Raw genomic sequence first — 18,133 nt, forward strand, 5'->3', positions numbered from 1 at the left:
GATGGATTTATATGAACTAATATGGCATGTACATGTTGTGTTATTTCAGTCCATAACTCACAGTTTTATGGAGGTCTTGGACTGGAAGGATGGACAATATTATAAGTTTGAAAGTAAAATACAATAAAAATAAAAATCCCTCTATGGAGGTATTTTTATTGTATTAATCCAAAGTCACAACACAACATTAACCTGCCATGTAAATCCACCTGTTGACAGAGGTTCAAACCTTTGAAATACTTGCAGAAATATGTAAACAGTGACTGGTAACAGTAAACTTATTGTTTTATTCAACAGTTGGACTATGGTGAGGGTGTCCTAATTTTCACCACCATGACAACATGTTATTGTGCTGCAGGATGTTCTTAACATAATGTTTTCTAGATGTAGAGCCATGTCATGTAAAATAACTATCATGGCTCAAATAAATCTGATATTTCGGCCACAGTTTGAGACTGAGAGGAAGGCCATGGCAGCAGCTATGGTCAGAACAGCAGTTTCATTCATCCAGTGGCAGTTATTTTAAACATGATGCAGATCTATGCCCAGAAAACTTTCATTTTATCAGACTGTGGCTGCAGACTCCTATGCACTTGCATCACAATGATTTCCCAAGGCATTTATCATGCAATGTGTGGAGGAGTTTCAAAAGTGACTTGATGTAGCAGACAGCATTAACTGTCCACCCAGGTTCTTGAAAATTGACCATTGTGGAACTGTCTGTAACCCACAAGTTGCTCATAATATTCCCAGTAGACTGTACTGTCGTCACTTTCTTTTTTGATTGTAGCTGCAAATGGTTCTTTTCTGTATTCTAGTGTTTTGTTTTGGGGTCCTAATGATGCAACTGGTTATCATAACTTGCCACAATATACTTTAGAAAATTTACTCTTGTCAAACTGCCTGGAAGATTAAAACTGTATGCTGGACCAGTACCCGAATCTGGGTCCTTTCCCTTTTGCGAGCAAGTGCTCTACCAACTGAGCTGTCTGAGCACAAATCATGATCCACCACTTTTGCCAGTACACCATCTCCCACCTTCCCAACATCACAGAAGTTCTCTCGCATAAATAGTGAGACTATCATTCCTGGAAGAAAGGATACTGTGGAGACATGGCTTAGCCGCACCCTTGAAGGTTGTTTCCAGAATGAAGTTTCAGTTCAGTGCGGTACATTGCAAAGTGAAAATTTATTCTGGAATTGTAATTCTTGAGTTTCTCCCGGCGTACTTGATAATCAAAATATCCACGGGTGTACTGTCTGTCTACAGTGTCCAACGGGCACAATATTTCGGCGTTCATACATGTCGCCGAAATATTGTGCCCGTTGGACACTGTAGACCGACAGTACACCCGTGGATATTTTGATTATTCTGGAATTATTCATTTACTTTCGGAAGCTCTGAAGAAAGTTTTGGATGATGGTTCATTTCTAAACTTCCTGGTCTTTGGACACAAACTTTTCAGTATTCCAAGCTTTGAGTTATTTCTGCACCGGAATATGCCCTATTGTAAGTATTGTTGTGATTACACTGACAATGACAGTTTGTCTTTTTCAATGAACTCATCAACTTTTTCCTTGTTGCATAGCAGGCATTTTGAGAACGATCACTACGAGCTGATCGTGGATGCTTATGTTCCCATCTCTGAAGTATGTGATCCATCTCTTAACACTGCTGACATCCACGCATCCCTCTCAGTACGCATGCTGGAGTTGGAAATGAATTTAGATAGTAGATTTTATCTCATTAGGAAGGAAATTGGTGCCAGCCATTTTGCAATTTTAGCCTAAGGCTATACAAAAGTAGTTAATGACCTCACAATGTGTCAACACATTTTATAGAGTTTCTAGATTATGATAAAGCAATCATTGAAATTGTTGATCCAACAAATGGTTTGCACACAAGTTCAGTATCATCCTCTTGCACATAATTTTCAGTATGATCCTCTTAACATTTTTGCAGGTACTCCAGTTTTCGTAGACTTTTCCTTATAAGATGTTTTCAACATTCAAAGTCAGTGCTCACCCAGTACTCTGTTTCTGACTGATGTAATACGTACTGGAAAAATCATACCAGTATTGGCATGAGGAAAGATAAGTCAACATACTATAGAAGCACAGAGCAGTGTATTGGCACATAAACAAGAGATAATTGAAAGTCTCTCTCTCTCTCTCTCTCTCACACACACACACACACACACTCTTTACAGAACTGCCATCATGCTTCACAGTGATTTTGTATTTCTGGGACATACAACAAACAATGAAAGAAACAGTTACCTTGACTGAAGAAGCTGATGAGTCACTCTCATGCATTCCTTGGAACTGTTTGGCTAATCGTTTCACTGATGGCAAGAGATTGTAGACTTCACTATCTGATGAATTAATACTGCCTTCACTTGTTACCGACATCGTATCTTGTTTACACGATGAATGTAAATGTCGTTCTTTCATTGCTTGTCTAAATGTATTATTTACATCGCTTTCACTGTTATCTGATGCTGTGCTAACAGTTATTTCTGGACTTTTGTTCACAATCTCAATATGTGAAACTGTCTCACTGATATTTGTTTTCAAGTGAACTATATCAATGTTTCCTTCTGTTCTTGGTTTTGGCACTGGTTTAACATTTCGTTTGCTGTGTCCATTTTGGATAGTTTGTTGTGGTGTTTCAGATGTCACTTTATTTTCCTTCGGGTTGCTGCTGTTGTTTATTTGGTAATTATGAGCACCTGTTCTCGCTTTAACATTTCCATTTTGTTTTGTATTGTCATTATGTTGAACAAAAGTCCCTGCTGTCTCATGAATTTTATGTTTTACTTCAACAGTGTTATCAAGCCCTCTCCTTCCATTAATATTATTATTGTCTGAAACACTTATATTTGAAATTTTATTCTTAATGCCTCCATTTTGTCTTAAGCTGTTTATCTCTTGTATGTATGCTTCTCCAACATCTTTCTGTGTACTGTGTGTGTTGCTGCTCTCCTGGCTATTCATACTTGAAACCTTTGTTTTCACAATCCTGTTCTGTCGTAAACTGTTTATATCATCCTCATATGTCTCAACATTATTCACGGTTTTTCCATTCAGGTCTTCTTTTGTTTTTGTTTTGCTAATCTCTTGAAGGTAAATTTCTGCAATTTTTGGTCTCATTTCACTTTTATTAGTATTAATACTTCTGCTTTTGCTATCATTTTTCACATTTTCAATTTTATGTAAGTTGTTGGAATTGTCTGACGTTACAGCCTCTGCATTTTTCATCCAGAGTTGTTCAGTTTCATTGATGACACTCTGCCAGCGAGCAATTTCACTTATCACTGTTCCAGGAGCCTGCAACAAATGGTTTGTTAGGAGAACAAGCGAAAAAAAAGTGGCATACAATGTTATATTTACATATAAAACAAGAGATCTGAGACTCACCGGAATTTCAGGATCACTCTCATAGTTAACAGAACTCTTTCTGTTCGATACTGGTACCTTCTCAGTGTTATTATGAGGTGCCTCCTCCTTGACACTTACCTGTAAAAAATCATTTATATTACTCCAGGAAGGTTACGTCTAGCAAATAGCTATCTTTTTCTTTTGTTTGTTTGCTTTTTTCATTACAAGACTAAGATTAAGACAGGCTAAATCCAAACTGTGGTGGAAAATGCAAACAATGCTTCAACCAAACTCGTGTTTAGTACAGTGTGAGGCAACAATATAGGGAAAAGATAGATTGCCACTTACCCTAAAGACGACACATTAAGTTGCAGACAGGCACAATTAAAAGACACTTATGCATTAGCTTTCAGCCAGAGCCTTCATCAGAAAAAGAAAGAGAAACGCACACACACTCATTCATACAAGCAAGTGCACCTCACACTCACATGATCGCCATCTCTGGCAGCTTGGACCAGAATCCAGTGGTGTGTGTGTGTGTGTGTTTGTGTGTGTGTTTTGATGAAGGCTGTGGCTAATGTGTAAGTGACTTTTAATTATATTTTTCTGCAACTTAACATGTCATCTTTACAGTAAGCAGCAATCTATATTTCCCTTATATTGTTGATATTCCAACCTGGAGTTTCTACTGTTTGAAGTGTGAAGCAATTTCTTCCAAACGAAAACTATGACGGCTGATCCTTTTGGCAGAAAACATGACATAGGCTGTCAATAAAAATGATGCTGTGCTTAACATTTAAATTGTTAGTTTCTCCTACAGGGAGGAAGGGGAATATTTTAAGGAAGGTTGAAAGTTGAAACATCTCACTCAGGTGTTGAGAGGGATCCACATATTGTGAGGTTAAGGGGGGACAAAGATGAAAGCAGAGATGTCAGAGCAGTAGGTCAAAGACAGTATAGTGATGAGCACTATGGCAGCTTCAGTCTAGAAGTGATAGAAGGATAGAGTGTGAAGTAAATATGGATTAAGAGGGAGAGAAATGAAAAGTCGAGAAAATAGTGCAAGTTAGGGCGCGCGCACACACACACACACACACACACACACACACACACAGAGAGAGAGAGAGAGAGAGAGAGGAGGGGGGGGGGGAGTGAGGATAACTGCAGGAGGGTGGTGGGATGCAAACAGATATCGGAAGGCAAGTTCCCATTTTCCGATTTCAGGAAAATCCAAATGGCCTGTGTGTTGTAGCATGAGTCAGTCTGTACAGTACGCTCAGCAATAAAGTACTGGATATCCACAAGACAGACAGGTCTTCTGTTTGCATTCAGTGTTTAGCTGGTTTAGTGGTGGTAATTCCTACATATTGGACAAAGAGTAAAGGAAGTGACAGTTCTGAAAGCTAATTACAGTTTTTTCTACTTCAAACTGTCTATTGGCAGTACTTGGAATTTCACATCCTAAGTATAAGTACTGTCTTCTTGTGTATTTTTAGTTTTCTCAAGGTGGATTACCGTTTAAATGTGGATTACCGTTTAAATACTCTCTTTCAAATTCTGAAGGTGGCAGGGGTAAAATACAGGGAGCAAAAAGCTATTTACAATCTGTACAGAAACCAGATGGCAGTTATAAGAGTCGAGGGACATCAAAGGGAAGCAGTGGTTGGGAAGGGAGTGAGACAGGGTCGTAGCCTCTCCCCGATGTTAGTCAATCTCTATATTGAGCAAGCAGTGAAGGAATCAAAAGAAAAATTCGGAGTAGGTATTAAAATCCATGAAGAAGAAACGAGGATAATAGAATGTAGTTGAATTAAGTCAGGTGATGCTGAGGGAATTAGATTAGGAAATGAGACACTTAAAGTAGTAAAGGAGTTTTGCTATTTGGGAAGCAAAATAACTGATGATGGTCAAAGTAGAGAAGATATAAAATGTAGACTGGCAATGGCAAGGAAAGCGTATCTGAAGAAGAGAAATTTGTTAACATCGAGTATTGATTTAAGTGTCAGGAAGTCGTTTCTGAAAGTATTTGTATGGAGCGTAGCTATGTAGGGAAAGTGAAACATGGACGATAACTAGTTTGGACAAGAAGAGAATAGAAGCTTTCGAAATGTGGTGCTACAGAAGAATGCTGAAGATTAGATGGGTAGATCATATAACTAATGAGGAGGTATTGAATAGGATTGGGGAGAAAAGAAGTTTGTGGCACAACTTGACTACAAGAAGGGATCGGTTGGTAGGACATGTTCTGAGGCATCAAGGGATCACCAGTTTAGTATTGGAGGGAAGCGTAGAGGGTAAAAATCGTAGAGGGAGACCAAGTGATGAATACACTAAGCAGATTCAGAAGGATGTAGGTTGCAGTAGGTACTGGGAGATGAAGAAGCTTGCACAGGATAGTGCAGCGTGGAGAGCTGCATCAAACCAGTCTCAGGACTGAAGTCCACAACAACAACAACAACAACAACAACAACAAATGTGTATTGTGATTTATGACACTAGGAGTAACGACTGTAACACAACTTTAAATTTTGGCCTACATGTTTAAAAAAATCTTAATTCATCAGAGATGTTTAATTACTTTTCAGCACAAACTTCTTTGATCTACCTGTGTATTTCTCGTATCTCTTCATAAAGGTGTCATAAAAGAGAGAGAGAAATCAACATGTTCCGACAGACAATAAAGAGTGTTTCTCCAGTAGAGCTACCAAAGTTACTGTGTTGATATAATAACTTTCAGAGATTTAGGTCATTTGATCATGGAACGAGAGGAAAACGTAACATACACAAAGAACTATATTTTTTGCAATGGACTCAAACTGTACAACCCCATTGCTCAGGAACTAGAAGAGAGAAACAAAACTAACATTTTGAAAATGGAAGTTAAAGCAAACCTCTCAAATAATACAAACTATAAAATAAAAGATTACTTATATAACACAAAGTAGGGACTGGAAAAAATTAAAAAAACTGTACATCTCTGTTTTTCCACAATACAGGGTGTTACAAAAAGGTACGGCCAAACTTTCAGGAAACATTCTTCACACACAAAGAAAGAAAATATGTTATGTGGACATGTGTCTGGAAACGCTTACTTTCCATGTTAGAGCTCATTTTATTACTTCTCTTCAAATCACATTAATCATGGAATGGAAACACACAGCAACAGAACATACCAGTGTGACTTCAAAATCTTTGTTACAGGAAATGTTCAAAATGTCCTCCGTTAGCGAGGATACATGCATCCACTCTCCGTCCCATGGAATCCCTGATGTGCTGATGCAGCCCTGGAGAATGGCGTATCACAGCCGTCCACAATACGAGCACGAAGAGTCTCTACATTTGGCACCGGGGTTGCGTAGACAAGAGCTTTCAAATGCCCCCATAAATGAAAGTCAAGAGGGTTGAGGTCAGGAGAGCATGGAGGCCATGGAATTGGTCCGCCTCTACCAATCCCTCGGTCACCGAATCTGTTGTTGAGAAGCATACGAACACTTCGACTGAAATGTGCAGGAGCTCCATCGTGCATGAACCACATGTTGTGTCGTACTTGTAAAGGCACATATTCTAGCAGCACAGGTAGAGTATCCCGTATGAAATCATGATAACATGCTCCATTGAGCGTAGGTGGACGAAACTAAAATGAGCTCTAACATGGAAATTAAGAGTTTCCGGACACATGTCCACATAACATCTTTTCTTTATTTGTGTGTGAGGAATGTTTCCTGAAAGTTTGGCCGTAGCTTTTTGTAACACCCTGTATACTGTCAGACTATAATATAGGTTTGTGGTTCAGACTGTAATATATGTTTGTGGGACATGATTCTAAGATTGTCATTTTTGATAAGTGATTCTGCAAGCTTGAAAATGTATCCTGTCCCAAGAACTAAATTTGCATAAAACTTACTGTATCACAAAGCTTGAGACTGTATCCTGCCCCAAAACTAAATTTGCTCAAAACTTACTGTATCACAAACAGTTCATAGGTATCCACTCAAAGCTTTTAAGTATATTACTTTGACACGTAAGTGGTGAGCATAGTTCATTAGTTTATGCTAAGTTCATTTTTTATTTTATTTCTATGAATATTCATACTACCCTTTAGGTTCAGCGATCTGAAATTACTTCCTTGTTATGATAATATCCAGGGTATCCAATGAATTACAAAAATATTTCTATTCATGTGTCAACTGTCTTAGTGTTACACTGAAAATTAAAAAAAAAAATTATGGCAGAAAAATAGGAAATAAACTTTGAACAAATTTTACATCTAGCCTTGTAAATGGATTTATCCATCACACAGAGCCAACATCTGAGTTCATACAACCATCATGAAATTGGTCAGGCAATCGACTTTTTAACAGCCCAGGATTGGGCCAAGATGGTCTTCATTATCGTGCAGCCATGCAACTGAACTACAGGACTCTTAATTCTACAGTTGCTTGTTGTGCTCTGCAGTACCCTGTAGAATTTCAAAAGGTCCAAATTCCTGGTGTGATCTTGTTTTCAACTTCGAAATTCCACACCTTCTTTTTCCTTTTTACTTGACTGGTGCATTTTGGTTCATAAATGAAAACACGTGTGGTATAGCATGGCCATGTTCTCCAGAGGCTATTGAAGTAGCTTGGCCTTGTAAACCAAAAACTCAGCAAGTCACCATGTATCTTCTTCGTCCACAGGTAGTAAACTACTGATGTGATTATATTGTGTAACAAGGGGAGGGGGCATCCTCGTGGGATCTGGTCAAGTTTACTACAGCCATGTTTAGGTTGTACTGAGAATTGTTTCAGGATCCCTATGCCAGTATGTTGGCTTTTTAGCACCTTAATAAGGGCTGCATGAAGGAGTGACAGAGAAATGATTGGGAACTTTATATGGGATCAGTTCTACAAAGATTTACTTCCATCTTGACTGTGTGACAGCACTAAACCTGCCGCTGCATTAAGAAAAATAATGTAATATCCCGCAAGCAATGTGGAACCCAAATAAATCCAAGTTATTCAGTAACTGCTAAGTTTACAGTATTGCAGTTCTATACCTGTGTAGCACATTTGCAGAAATAATTACTGGAAATATGTGAGAATTATTGCAAAGAATAATACGTCGACACTTATCCCCTGTTCCCATCCTTCTCGCCCCTCCTTGCTGTCAGCTATTAACAACAAGGGCGACAAACACATTTCTCACATTCGAATGTAATAAATGTTATTTATTTGAAAAGCCATTATTTCCATTTTCACATCAACATACATACAATCATGCACATTCCTGTGTAAATGTTATGGCTTTGATCAAATACCAAGAGGTAATACTTAGCATAGAATTAAAATATTACATTTTCTGTTGAAAGAGGGAACTGAATAATAGACTTCAGCTGGAAATTATATGGGAAGTGTGGCTTACGTGAAAGATCACCGTTATTATAATACTCCGTCCAAACAGGCCTCGGAAGGCCTAACTGTACCGAGCGACCGCCGTGTCATCCTCAGCTAATAGGCCTCACTGGATGCAGATATGGAGGGACATGTGGTCAGCAAACTGCTCTCCCAGCTATTGTCAGTTTTAATAAATGTAAACATGGTCCGTAGTAGGCTGTAATGCAATGTTTATTTAATCATGGCTACTTTTTATTTGTAATTAAGACTGATTTGAAAATGACATGAAATACAGATGTTACAAATGTGCTTGACAATGAAGCTTAGTTGAAATTAGCTAATTGCACAATTAAATAAACACTGCATTACAGTTTATGTTTATTAAGCATTTGGAGGCTGTGATCCCCAGAAATACAATTTTTTTTTGTTTTCAGTTCTCATGAATGGGGCCACTACTTCTCAGATGATGACAAGCAGATACTTCTATCTGCTGTTAAATTCTTGGGATTACAGCTTGACAATAAATTCAACTGGGAGGAGCACACCACAGAACTGCTGAAGCGTCTAAACAAATCTCTATTTGCAATGCGAATTATGCCAGACATAGAGAGATACAAAAAGGAAAAAGCTGGCTTACTATGCTTACTTTCACTCCATAATGTCATATGGGATTATTTTTTTGGGGTAATTCATCAAGCTAAGCTACAGTTTTCCGGGCACAAAAACGTGCAATAAGAGTTATATGTGGTGTGAACTCAAGAACATCCTGCAGAGGCCTGTTTAGGGAACTAGGCATACGAACTACTGCTTCCCAATATATTTATTCCTTAATGAAATTTGTCATTAAAAATATATCATTTTTTCAAACCAACAGCTCAGTTCATGGAATCAATACTAGAAATAAGAATAATCTTCACAAGGATTTAGTCACTTACTCCTGTACAAAAAGGTGTGCATTATTCAAGAACACACATTTTCAATAACTTACCAGCAGCCATAAAACGCTTAACAACCATGAAATTCAGTCCACTGATGAATTTCTCAGTAGAACTAACTGCTTTTGTTTGTTTGTTTATGTGTGTGTGTGTACTGTAGTAGTTCTGTTATATGTTTAATACCATATAAATAAATAAAAAACATTTTTTAATCTGATCATTCCACTTGGGACCTGTGGAAGGTACATTAGCTCATTTGTTTTAGTTGTAAATATTTGTAATGTATTATAGTTTTTCTGACATGTTCTGCATCCTGGAGGACCTCCTCACTATGGATCAATTGGAATGAAAGTAAGTTTAATCTAAATCTAATCTAATCAGTCAAGTAGCTGCTCAATTGACTTCACAAGGCCTGAGGACACCCCGCTTGACAACAACGCTCAGTAGCCTGGACAGTCACCTATCAAAGGACCAGCCAAGCTCGATAGCACTCAACTTCAGTATCTGATGGGAGTCAGTGTTACCAACTGCGGCAAGGCTGTTGACCATTATCAGGATAGCTCCACAAAAATTATTATTATAAATTAGCAGTTAGGAGCTATATCTATGTTACCTAGTTTCTTTAATAAACAATGATGTACTTCAGTCCTCAAAAATATGAAATATAAGGCTTGAAATGAAAGATGTCATCAACCATTTATGTAAACATTTCCACTGTTGAATTTAAAGTGAAATAGAGGGCATAAGTCACTGATCTCTTATGGGCAGGAGTGGTGTTCAAATCCTTGTCTGACCACTTAGACGTATTTTCGTGGGTATGCCACTTCTTCCCCATCCTTGTCAAACTGAATTAGTGCTCTGTCTCTTAACAATGTATATGTCAATAGCACCTTACATTTTTTGTGGTTTTAATTCCCTCCTTAAAGTTACCACTACACATACGACACAGGTAATTGTTGTTATATGATCTCGTACACTTCACTGATTGATTTTGACAAAAACTATTACTTGTATAATTGTGTTTATTGTAATTAGTTCTCCATTTTTGGCTGCTTAGCAGTTCTGCATAACCAAATCTATATGGCTAAAAAGAGTTAATTTTTCATGAACAGCTGACTCAGAAAGGAATAACAAATTTCTCAAAATGTAGTATTTATCTTTGTGCCAGTGTTTGTCAATGTACGTCTCAATTTCATTCTGCTAGCAACACATGCAAACCAGTCACATTGGCATTGGTATATGCCACTTCTGCACCAGTGAGAATCTCATGACCTGGGACTTTATTTGAAGGTAGATCTTATATACATTTTATATGTGTTCTCTTTATATCCATGTATGTGTGTGTGAGGTGTTTGTATGTGTGAACGACTGTACGTGTATGTGTGTGTGTGTGTGTGTGTGTGTGTGTGTGTGTGTGTGTCCTTTTCTGAAACCATATAAGCATATGTAAAAGGAACACTTTATATCAGACTGGCAGAATGACAGTTTTGGCTCCACTGGTATGTTCAAAGTTTTTGAAATGTTTGGCTGCAGAATAAGCTTCTGGTGGTGCTGATGATTTTTCAGTTTCTCCAGTTAATGAAGATTTGCTGAAAGGAGAAGTTTTCATTATTTAATGGGCTATAATTTTTCTTTCTATTATTCTACTACACATAATTTGCGAACAATGGAGAATCCAGGTTGGAAAAATGACAGTATTATGTAAAGGATAGATTGTTACTCACTGTATAGTGGAGGTGTTATGTTTAGATAGGCATAGCAAAATGGCTGCTAAACAAGTAAGCTTTCAGCCAAAAGGCCTTCTTCTGAATTTCACAACATACACACACACATTCATGCAAACACAACTCACATACACATGACCATGACAGAGTTGTGTTTGCCTGAATGTGTGTGTATGTACATTATCCAATTCAGAAGAAGGCCTTTTGGCTGAAAGCTGACTTGTTTAGCAGTCATTTTGTTATGCCTTTCTACAACTCAACATCTCCACTATATAGTGGGTAGCAATCTATCATTTTCATAGTACATATTTTTAAGTTTATTGTTAACAAAAATTCTTTATTAGATTATTCCATTAACATCTCTTCTGAGTTTTCTTTACTTTGGTCATAAGCATTATGTTGTCTATGAACCATAGACCTGGTATCCGATGATGCCAGCCAGCGAGATGATGCGGTGGTGAAACACTGGACTCCCAACTCGGGAGTAGAGTGGTTCAAATCTCTGTGTGACCATCCAGATTTAGGTTTTCTGTGACTTTCCCAAATTGTTTAAAACAAATTCTGTTCCTTTGAAAGGGCACATCTGGTTTCCTTCCTTTTCATGCTTTTGCCCCATCCCTCATTACTTCATCTACATCTACAAACAAGACTACTCTGCAATTCACAATTAAGTGCCTTGCAGAGGGTTGATTGAACCACCTCCGAGCTATTTCTCTACTGTTCAACATTTGCACGAGGGGGGGGGGGGGGGGGAAGAAAATGCACACTTAAATATTTCCACACTAGCTCCGATTTCTTTTATTTTATCATGTGTTGATCATTTCTGCCTATGTCACACTCTGAGGAGAAAGTTGGTAATTGATATTTTGAAAAGCTCTCACCACAATGAAATATGCCTTTGTTTTAATAACTTCACCTCAACTTGTGTATCATATCTGTGATGTCCTTCATCAACCCTATACAATATGGATCCCATACCATGCAGCAGTACTCTAGAAGAGATCGGACAAGCACAGTGTAGGCAGTCCATTTAGTAGATCTGTTGCAACTGCTAAATGTTCAACTGTTTTACTTCCCCCACAACATCACATGTGTGAATCTTCCAGTTTAAGTTATTCATAATTGTATTCCCTAAGTACTTAATTGAACTGACAGCCTTTAGTTTTAAACAATGACAACTAAAGATTGGAATGTCAACATCATAAGAAAAAAGATAGATTGCTACTCCACCGAAAGATGACACATTGAGTTGCAGAAAGGCACATCGAAAAGAATGTCACACATTTAGCCTTTGGCCAAAGCTTTCCTCAGAAAAGAAATACACACACATTCGTTCACACAAGCAAACACACCTTACGAACATGACTCCCGGTGATGGCAGTCATGTATGTGTGTGTGAGGTGTTTGTATGTGTGAACGACTGTACGTGTGTGTGTGTGTGTGTGTGTGTGTGTGTGTGTGTGTCCTTTTCTGAAACCATATAGGCATATGTAAAAGGAACACGGGACTTAAAATCCAAATCATAATACATGAAAAGTGTGTGTGCAGATAACAACTCAGATAATTGCAGTAATAATAGTCACTCTAATTCATATAGCTTGTATATAGTGTCCTGTTAAAAAGTGAGATTCCAGTGCTACAGTAAGGCTTTAAAATTAAATGCAGTTCACAAAGTATTACACATAGTCAGAAATTTTCTGTAAAAACTAGAAGGAGCTATCCAAAAGATAAAGTGTTAGCTACTTCTGCAATTTTATTGTATACCTTTATGCTTCAATAATGTACTCCCTTCTGTGCTGTGTTCAGATTTATTTTATCTTTGTGATGGTCATGTTTTTTTCTTGTATCACAATACGTACTGTGTCTTTTCTAAATTGTATGATTTTTTGTGACAAATCACGGAAGTGAGAAAATGTATTGGCATCGCATGGTGAGGATCCCTGACTGTTGGAATAAATTTCTGTAAGAGCATCTACTCATAATTCTGAGGACCCTCTTCTGTGCCACAAGGACTTTATATGCAAGTGACTGGTTTCTCCAGAATATGATGCCATATGTCATAAGTTTGTAAATGGAAATATGCAAAGGTAGAGTTGGTTGGTACAATAGGTTTATGAAGCGTAATGACTATACTAAGCTTGTCCGTCCTCTTTTAGAATACAGCTGTGCGGTGTGGGACCTTTAGCAGATAGGACTGACGGAGTACACTGAAAAAGTTCAGAGTAGGGCAGCACGTTTTGTATTATTGTGAAATAGGGGGGAGAGTGTCACTGAAACAATACAGGATTTGAGGTGGACATCATTAAAACAAAGGCATTTTTCGTTGCGGCGGAATCTCCTCACGAAATTCTAATCACCAACTTTCTCCTCTGAATGGGAAAATATTTTTTTGACACTGACCTACATAGGGAGAAACGACCCATGATAAAATAAGAGAAAGACATAGGTGTTCGTTCTTTCCGCGTGCTATACAAGATTGGAATAATAGAGTATTGTGAAGGTGGCTCAATAAACCCTCTGCCAGGCACTTAAATGTGATTTGAAGAGTATCCATGTAGATGTAGATATGCAGCTTTGATTATTTACAGATGCAATTGAACAAATGGCAAAAACTTCCAAATTACACTTCTGGAATCCAAAGTGACTTTTATTAGAATATTGTGTTTATTACCATGATCCATAATCCTCATGTACATAAGCTTATCCAGAACTTTAGGAAGACTTGTTGACAGTTTAACTGGCTGATATTTGGAAATCTCAGATTTATCATCCTTTTTGAAGAGTGGTGTGTCAGTTGTATGTTTGAGTTATAGAGACAGTACCTTGATTCAGAGACTCATTCAATATGTGACAATGAACTTTAAGAATAAATTTACATATACATTGATTGTTATATTGTCCACATCAGTGGCATTTTTGTTTTCAATTTATTTTATTCATTTCTTAATCATTTCTGTTGTGATACAGGGCACAGGTGTTTGGCTGGCTAATTTTGTTCTGTACTGATTTTGTAGAATGTTCAGGGCTTCAACCATAGACCATTTACAACCAGTCTGATCAGCCACTGTCCAAAAATGGTTGTTGTACTATCAAAAAATGGTTGTTGAAGATACTGGCAACTATTTCATCTTTTTCTACCACCTGCTGTTATAACTAACTTTGATACTGTATATATACTCCGAACTTTTGCATGTCCGCCTTTTTAACACCTTCCAAATTGCTTATATTTTATTATTTACATCTGATGAACATGCTCTTGGAGTTTTAAATCACATTATTTAGGATTCTATACTGTAATGTGTAGTGCTCTGTGGCCCGAGGTTTATTGGAATTTCTGAGAAGTATAAGATTTACAGGATGTTTTGACTCCTTTAGTGAGCCACTGTCTCGAGCAATCACTAAGTTTGTTACTTTTTGACATTCTCTTAGGAAATACAGCTTCAAACAGGGTAACAAATTCAAAATTAAATTTATCATTGGCATTTTGAACCTGATACGCTTTGTTCCACTCCAGCTGCTGCAAATGTCTGCTGAATATCTGTAAATTTCACTGTTGATTAACGTAAAGGTTGGTTGATTTGGAGAGTAAAGGGACTAAACAGCAGGATCGTCAGTCCCTGATTAACGTAAAGGAGCAGTGTTTTATTGAACTACAACCAACAAAGAATTATGTGGAAAAATACATACAGAAATTTCCATTGCTGTGTTGTTAGTCTCACACTGTGCTTCAAGCGCCTTCTTTGTTTCAGAAATGGGTTCACGAACTTGAGCAATGCTAACGTTGTTGACCTAGAATCAAATTAAGCATACTATAACAGTCATCCATTTATTACTTAACAAGCAAATATTTGGCATAAAACTGAATCTTTGCACTTGATTTACTTCATGTCATCTGTGATAGATTATATAAAATTAAAACAGAGAATGGAATAATTATTTTTTCTGAAAAACAGGTCACATCCCCTCACTCATAAATGCAAACTGGATAGAATTACACTTTTTTTTTTTTACTTTATTTGGCCAGTCTGTCAAATGAAAGGGGATTAAGTCTGCAGGTCAGTTTCCTGTACCAACTTCACAAGAGATAATAAGTAATTCATTAACTCTACCAAAGTCAAACAAGCGTAAGACTTGTGTGGAGATTCATTCCTTGTGATATGGTTCATACAGTGAACCAATATTACTTAACTGCTATAATTTTACTGTTCTTCATCTGATCAGGATAATGAGAAACCTGCATATAGTTACAACTATGGAAACTGAAAAACTAATAAATACACACATTTAAATTATGTTATTAGTAATTCAAGACCCATATATAATTGTGTAGAATTACCACACATTTTAATGTAACAAATTAGTTCTCATTACGAAGATGGTTGTCAAATTTATTAAAATGTTTGACAGTATAACCGATTTTTTGACTGCTAGTTGTATAAAAGCTCTTTGGCTGCTTTAACTAGTGTGCATTATCTTGGAAGCCACAGAATAGGCATGTGACATCTGGAAGTCTTTGTTCCTCTGTTTTTTTTCTGATAGGCAGGAAACATAATATTATAATATTATGTTAAGGCAGAAGATACTGTAAGAGTATCAAAGATGCAAATAAGTGTGGCTTAATTTTTAGTTTCTACAGTATGGTAATTCTACACTTACAGCTGTATACGTTATTACACAGGTTAAAAACACCACCACCTCTTTTATTAGTCAGCATTTTGAACGGCTCCTTTGTGATTAACATGTTTGTAAGTTACAAGGAAATATACCAGTACAGTTAAACATTCATACAGGATAGTTCATCATAATGAAGAATCGTAAGGATTAGTGCAGTGTAATGTATAGTGTCTCCCAAAATGTATCCTCATTCCCAGTAACGGACTTATGACAGGCTAGACTTAAAGAGGAAGCATGATACAGTTTGTCCCTATCAGGTGAGAAACTTTATGAATGAAAAAAATAAAAGAAAGTAATTAAATACAAAGATTCAGAAGTTAATTAACATGAGACTGTAATTTGACATGTGAAACTAAATACAACTTTGAATAATGAATATACACCACATAGTTTCATACTGTTGCACATGTTTGCAATACTGTGATAGTCTTAATTCATTCATATCTGAAAAATGAATTCCTGTTTCTTTCCAAGTAATCCTGTCATACCAGAAGCAGCAGCACAGCTATTCTTTTCCTTTATGTATATTCTATTGCATGCATTCGACTAAACATGAACTTAAAATATTTGAACAACTGAAATAGATTTCCTATTCTCACTGCTCCTGTTTGTAACTCATTAATAATCCATCACTTTCATCATTACTTTAACAATAACCTTTTGTGACCTACTTTGCCATGTGGTTATTAATTTAGCCTTTGGTTATCTACTAAATGTGAGATATCTTTGGACATGTCTTGCTAGTGGTATAAGTGGAAGAGAGAACACTATCATCAAGGATCGATAGAACACAAATAAATAAATAAATGTCTGCTGTGTGTTGTAGCATTATTACTGATAAAAGTTAGTCATGCTCATACTAAACATAGCATCATTTACTTTACAGCAAGTAGTTTGGACAAAGGAGAAAGACTTTAAACCCTAAAATACTACCAAAGCTTTACAGAAAAAGCATTACAAGTAGATAGTATTAAATTACTTACCATATTAAGGGCACTTTTTCTTGATGTACACAGCAGCCTGGATTTGCATGTGTGCATTTTACTCAGTATAATGTTTGAATTCAGAAATAACAAATTCAAGAGTAAGGAAATGACTGACTCAGTGCTTTGTGAGATACAAACAGCCTGAACCGGTTGCCTAAAGTACTAGAAAAGAATTACTTCTCACTTCTTATGTTGTGTGAATAATTCCTTGATAGATACAGCAGATGCAAAATGCAGTAATGAAGTACAGCATAATAAAAACATTCACTTCAAAGACAAAATATTAAAATCTACTAGCCAGCTGATGAAACTGCAGCAGTCTGGGTAGATCTGGTAAAAATGAGAAAGAAAACTGTACTGTGTTCCTCTGGAGCACGCCTGTCTCATACAGTACACATCTATACTCTGCAAACCACTGTGAAGTGCATGGCAGAGGGTACGTCGCGTTGTACCAGTTGTTAGGATTTCTTCCCATTCCATTTGTGTGTGGAGCAAGGGAAGAATGATTGCTTGAATGCCTCTGTGCATGGCTGTAATTATTCTAATCTTATCCTCATGATCCATATGTGAGAAATACATAGGGTTTATAGGATATTTGAAGAGTCATCATTTAAAGCTGAGTCTTGAAACTAAGTAGGCTCTCTTGGGGTAGATTTCTGCCTGTTCAGTTTCTTCAGTATCTCTTTGACCTTTCCCATGAATCAGACAATCAAGTGACCATTCATGCTACCCTTCTCTGCATATGTTCAGTATCCCCTGTTAGACCTATTTGGTACAGATCCCACATACTTGAGCAATTTTCTAGAATTGGTGACATGAGTGATTTGTAAGCAAAGTACCATCAGCTTTACCCATGACTGAACCTATTTGATCATTACACTTCATATCCCTATAAAGTATTACATCCAGGTACTTGTACATGTTAGCCTATTCCAACAGTGACTCATTGATATTATAGTCATAGGATACTGAAGTCCAAAATTTTACATTTTACAACATTTAAAGCAAGTTGCCAATCTCTGCACCACTTTGAAATCTTATCAAGATCTAACTGAATATTT

General features: G+C 37.0%; 1 protein-coding gene across 3 annotated transcripts in view; it reads right to left on the reverse strand.

The window, feature by feature from the left end:
- The window catches only part of LOC126262326 (uncharacterized), a 422,509-nt gene that overhangs the window by 9,451 nt on the left and 394,925 nt on the right, over nucleotides 1–18,133 (reverse strand). For all 3 annotated transcript variants that reach the window (XM_049958882.1, XM_049958881.1, XM_049958880.1), the window contains 3 exons: nucleotides 15,100–15,201; nucleotides 3,421–3,519; nucleotides 2,281–3,330 (listed from right to left, as the gene is read on the reverse strand). In XM_049958882.1, the coding sequence (XP_049814839.1) occupies nucleotides 2,281–3,330; nucleotides 3,421–3,519; nucleotides 15,100–15,201 (1,251 nt within the window). The remainder of the gene's footprint in view (nucleotides 1–2,280; nucleotides 3,331–3,420; nucleotides 3,520–15,099; nucleotides 15,202–18,133) is intronic.

Source organism: Schistocerca nitens, chromosome 6 (genome assembly GCF_023898315.1).
Source record: "Schistocerca nitens isolate TAMUIC-IGC-003100 chromosome 6, iqSchNite1.1, whole genome shotgun sequence".
NCBI classification, from domain to species: domain Eukaryota; kingdom Metazoa; phylum Arthropoda; class Insecta; order Orthoptera; family Acrididae; genus Schistocerca; species Schistocerca nitens.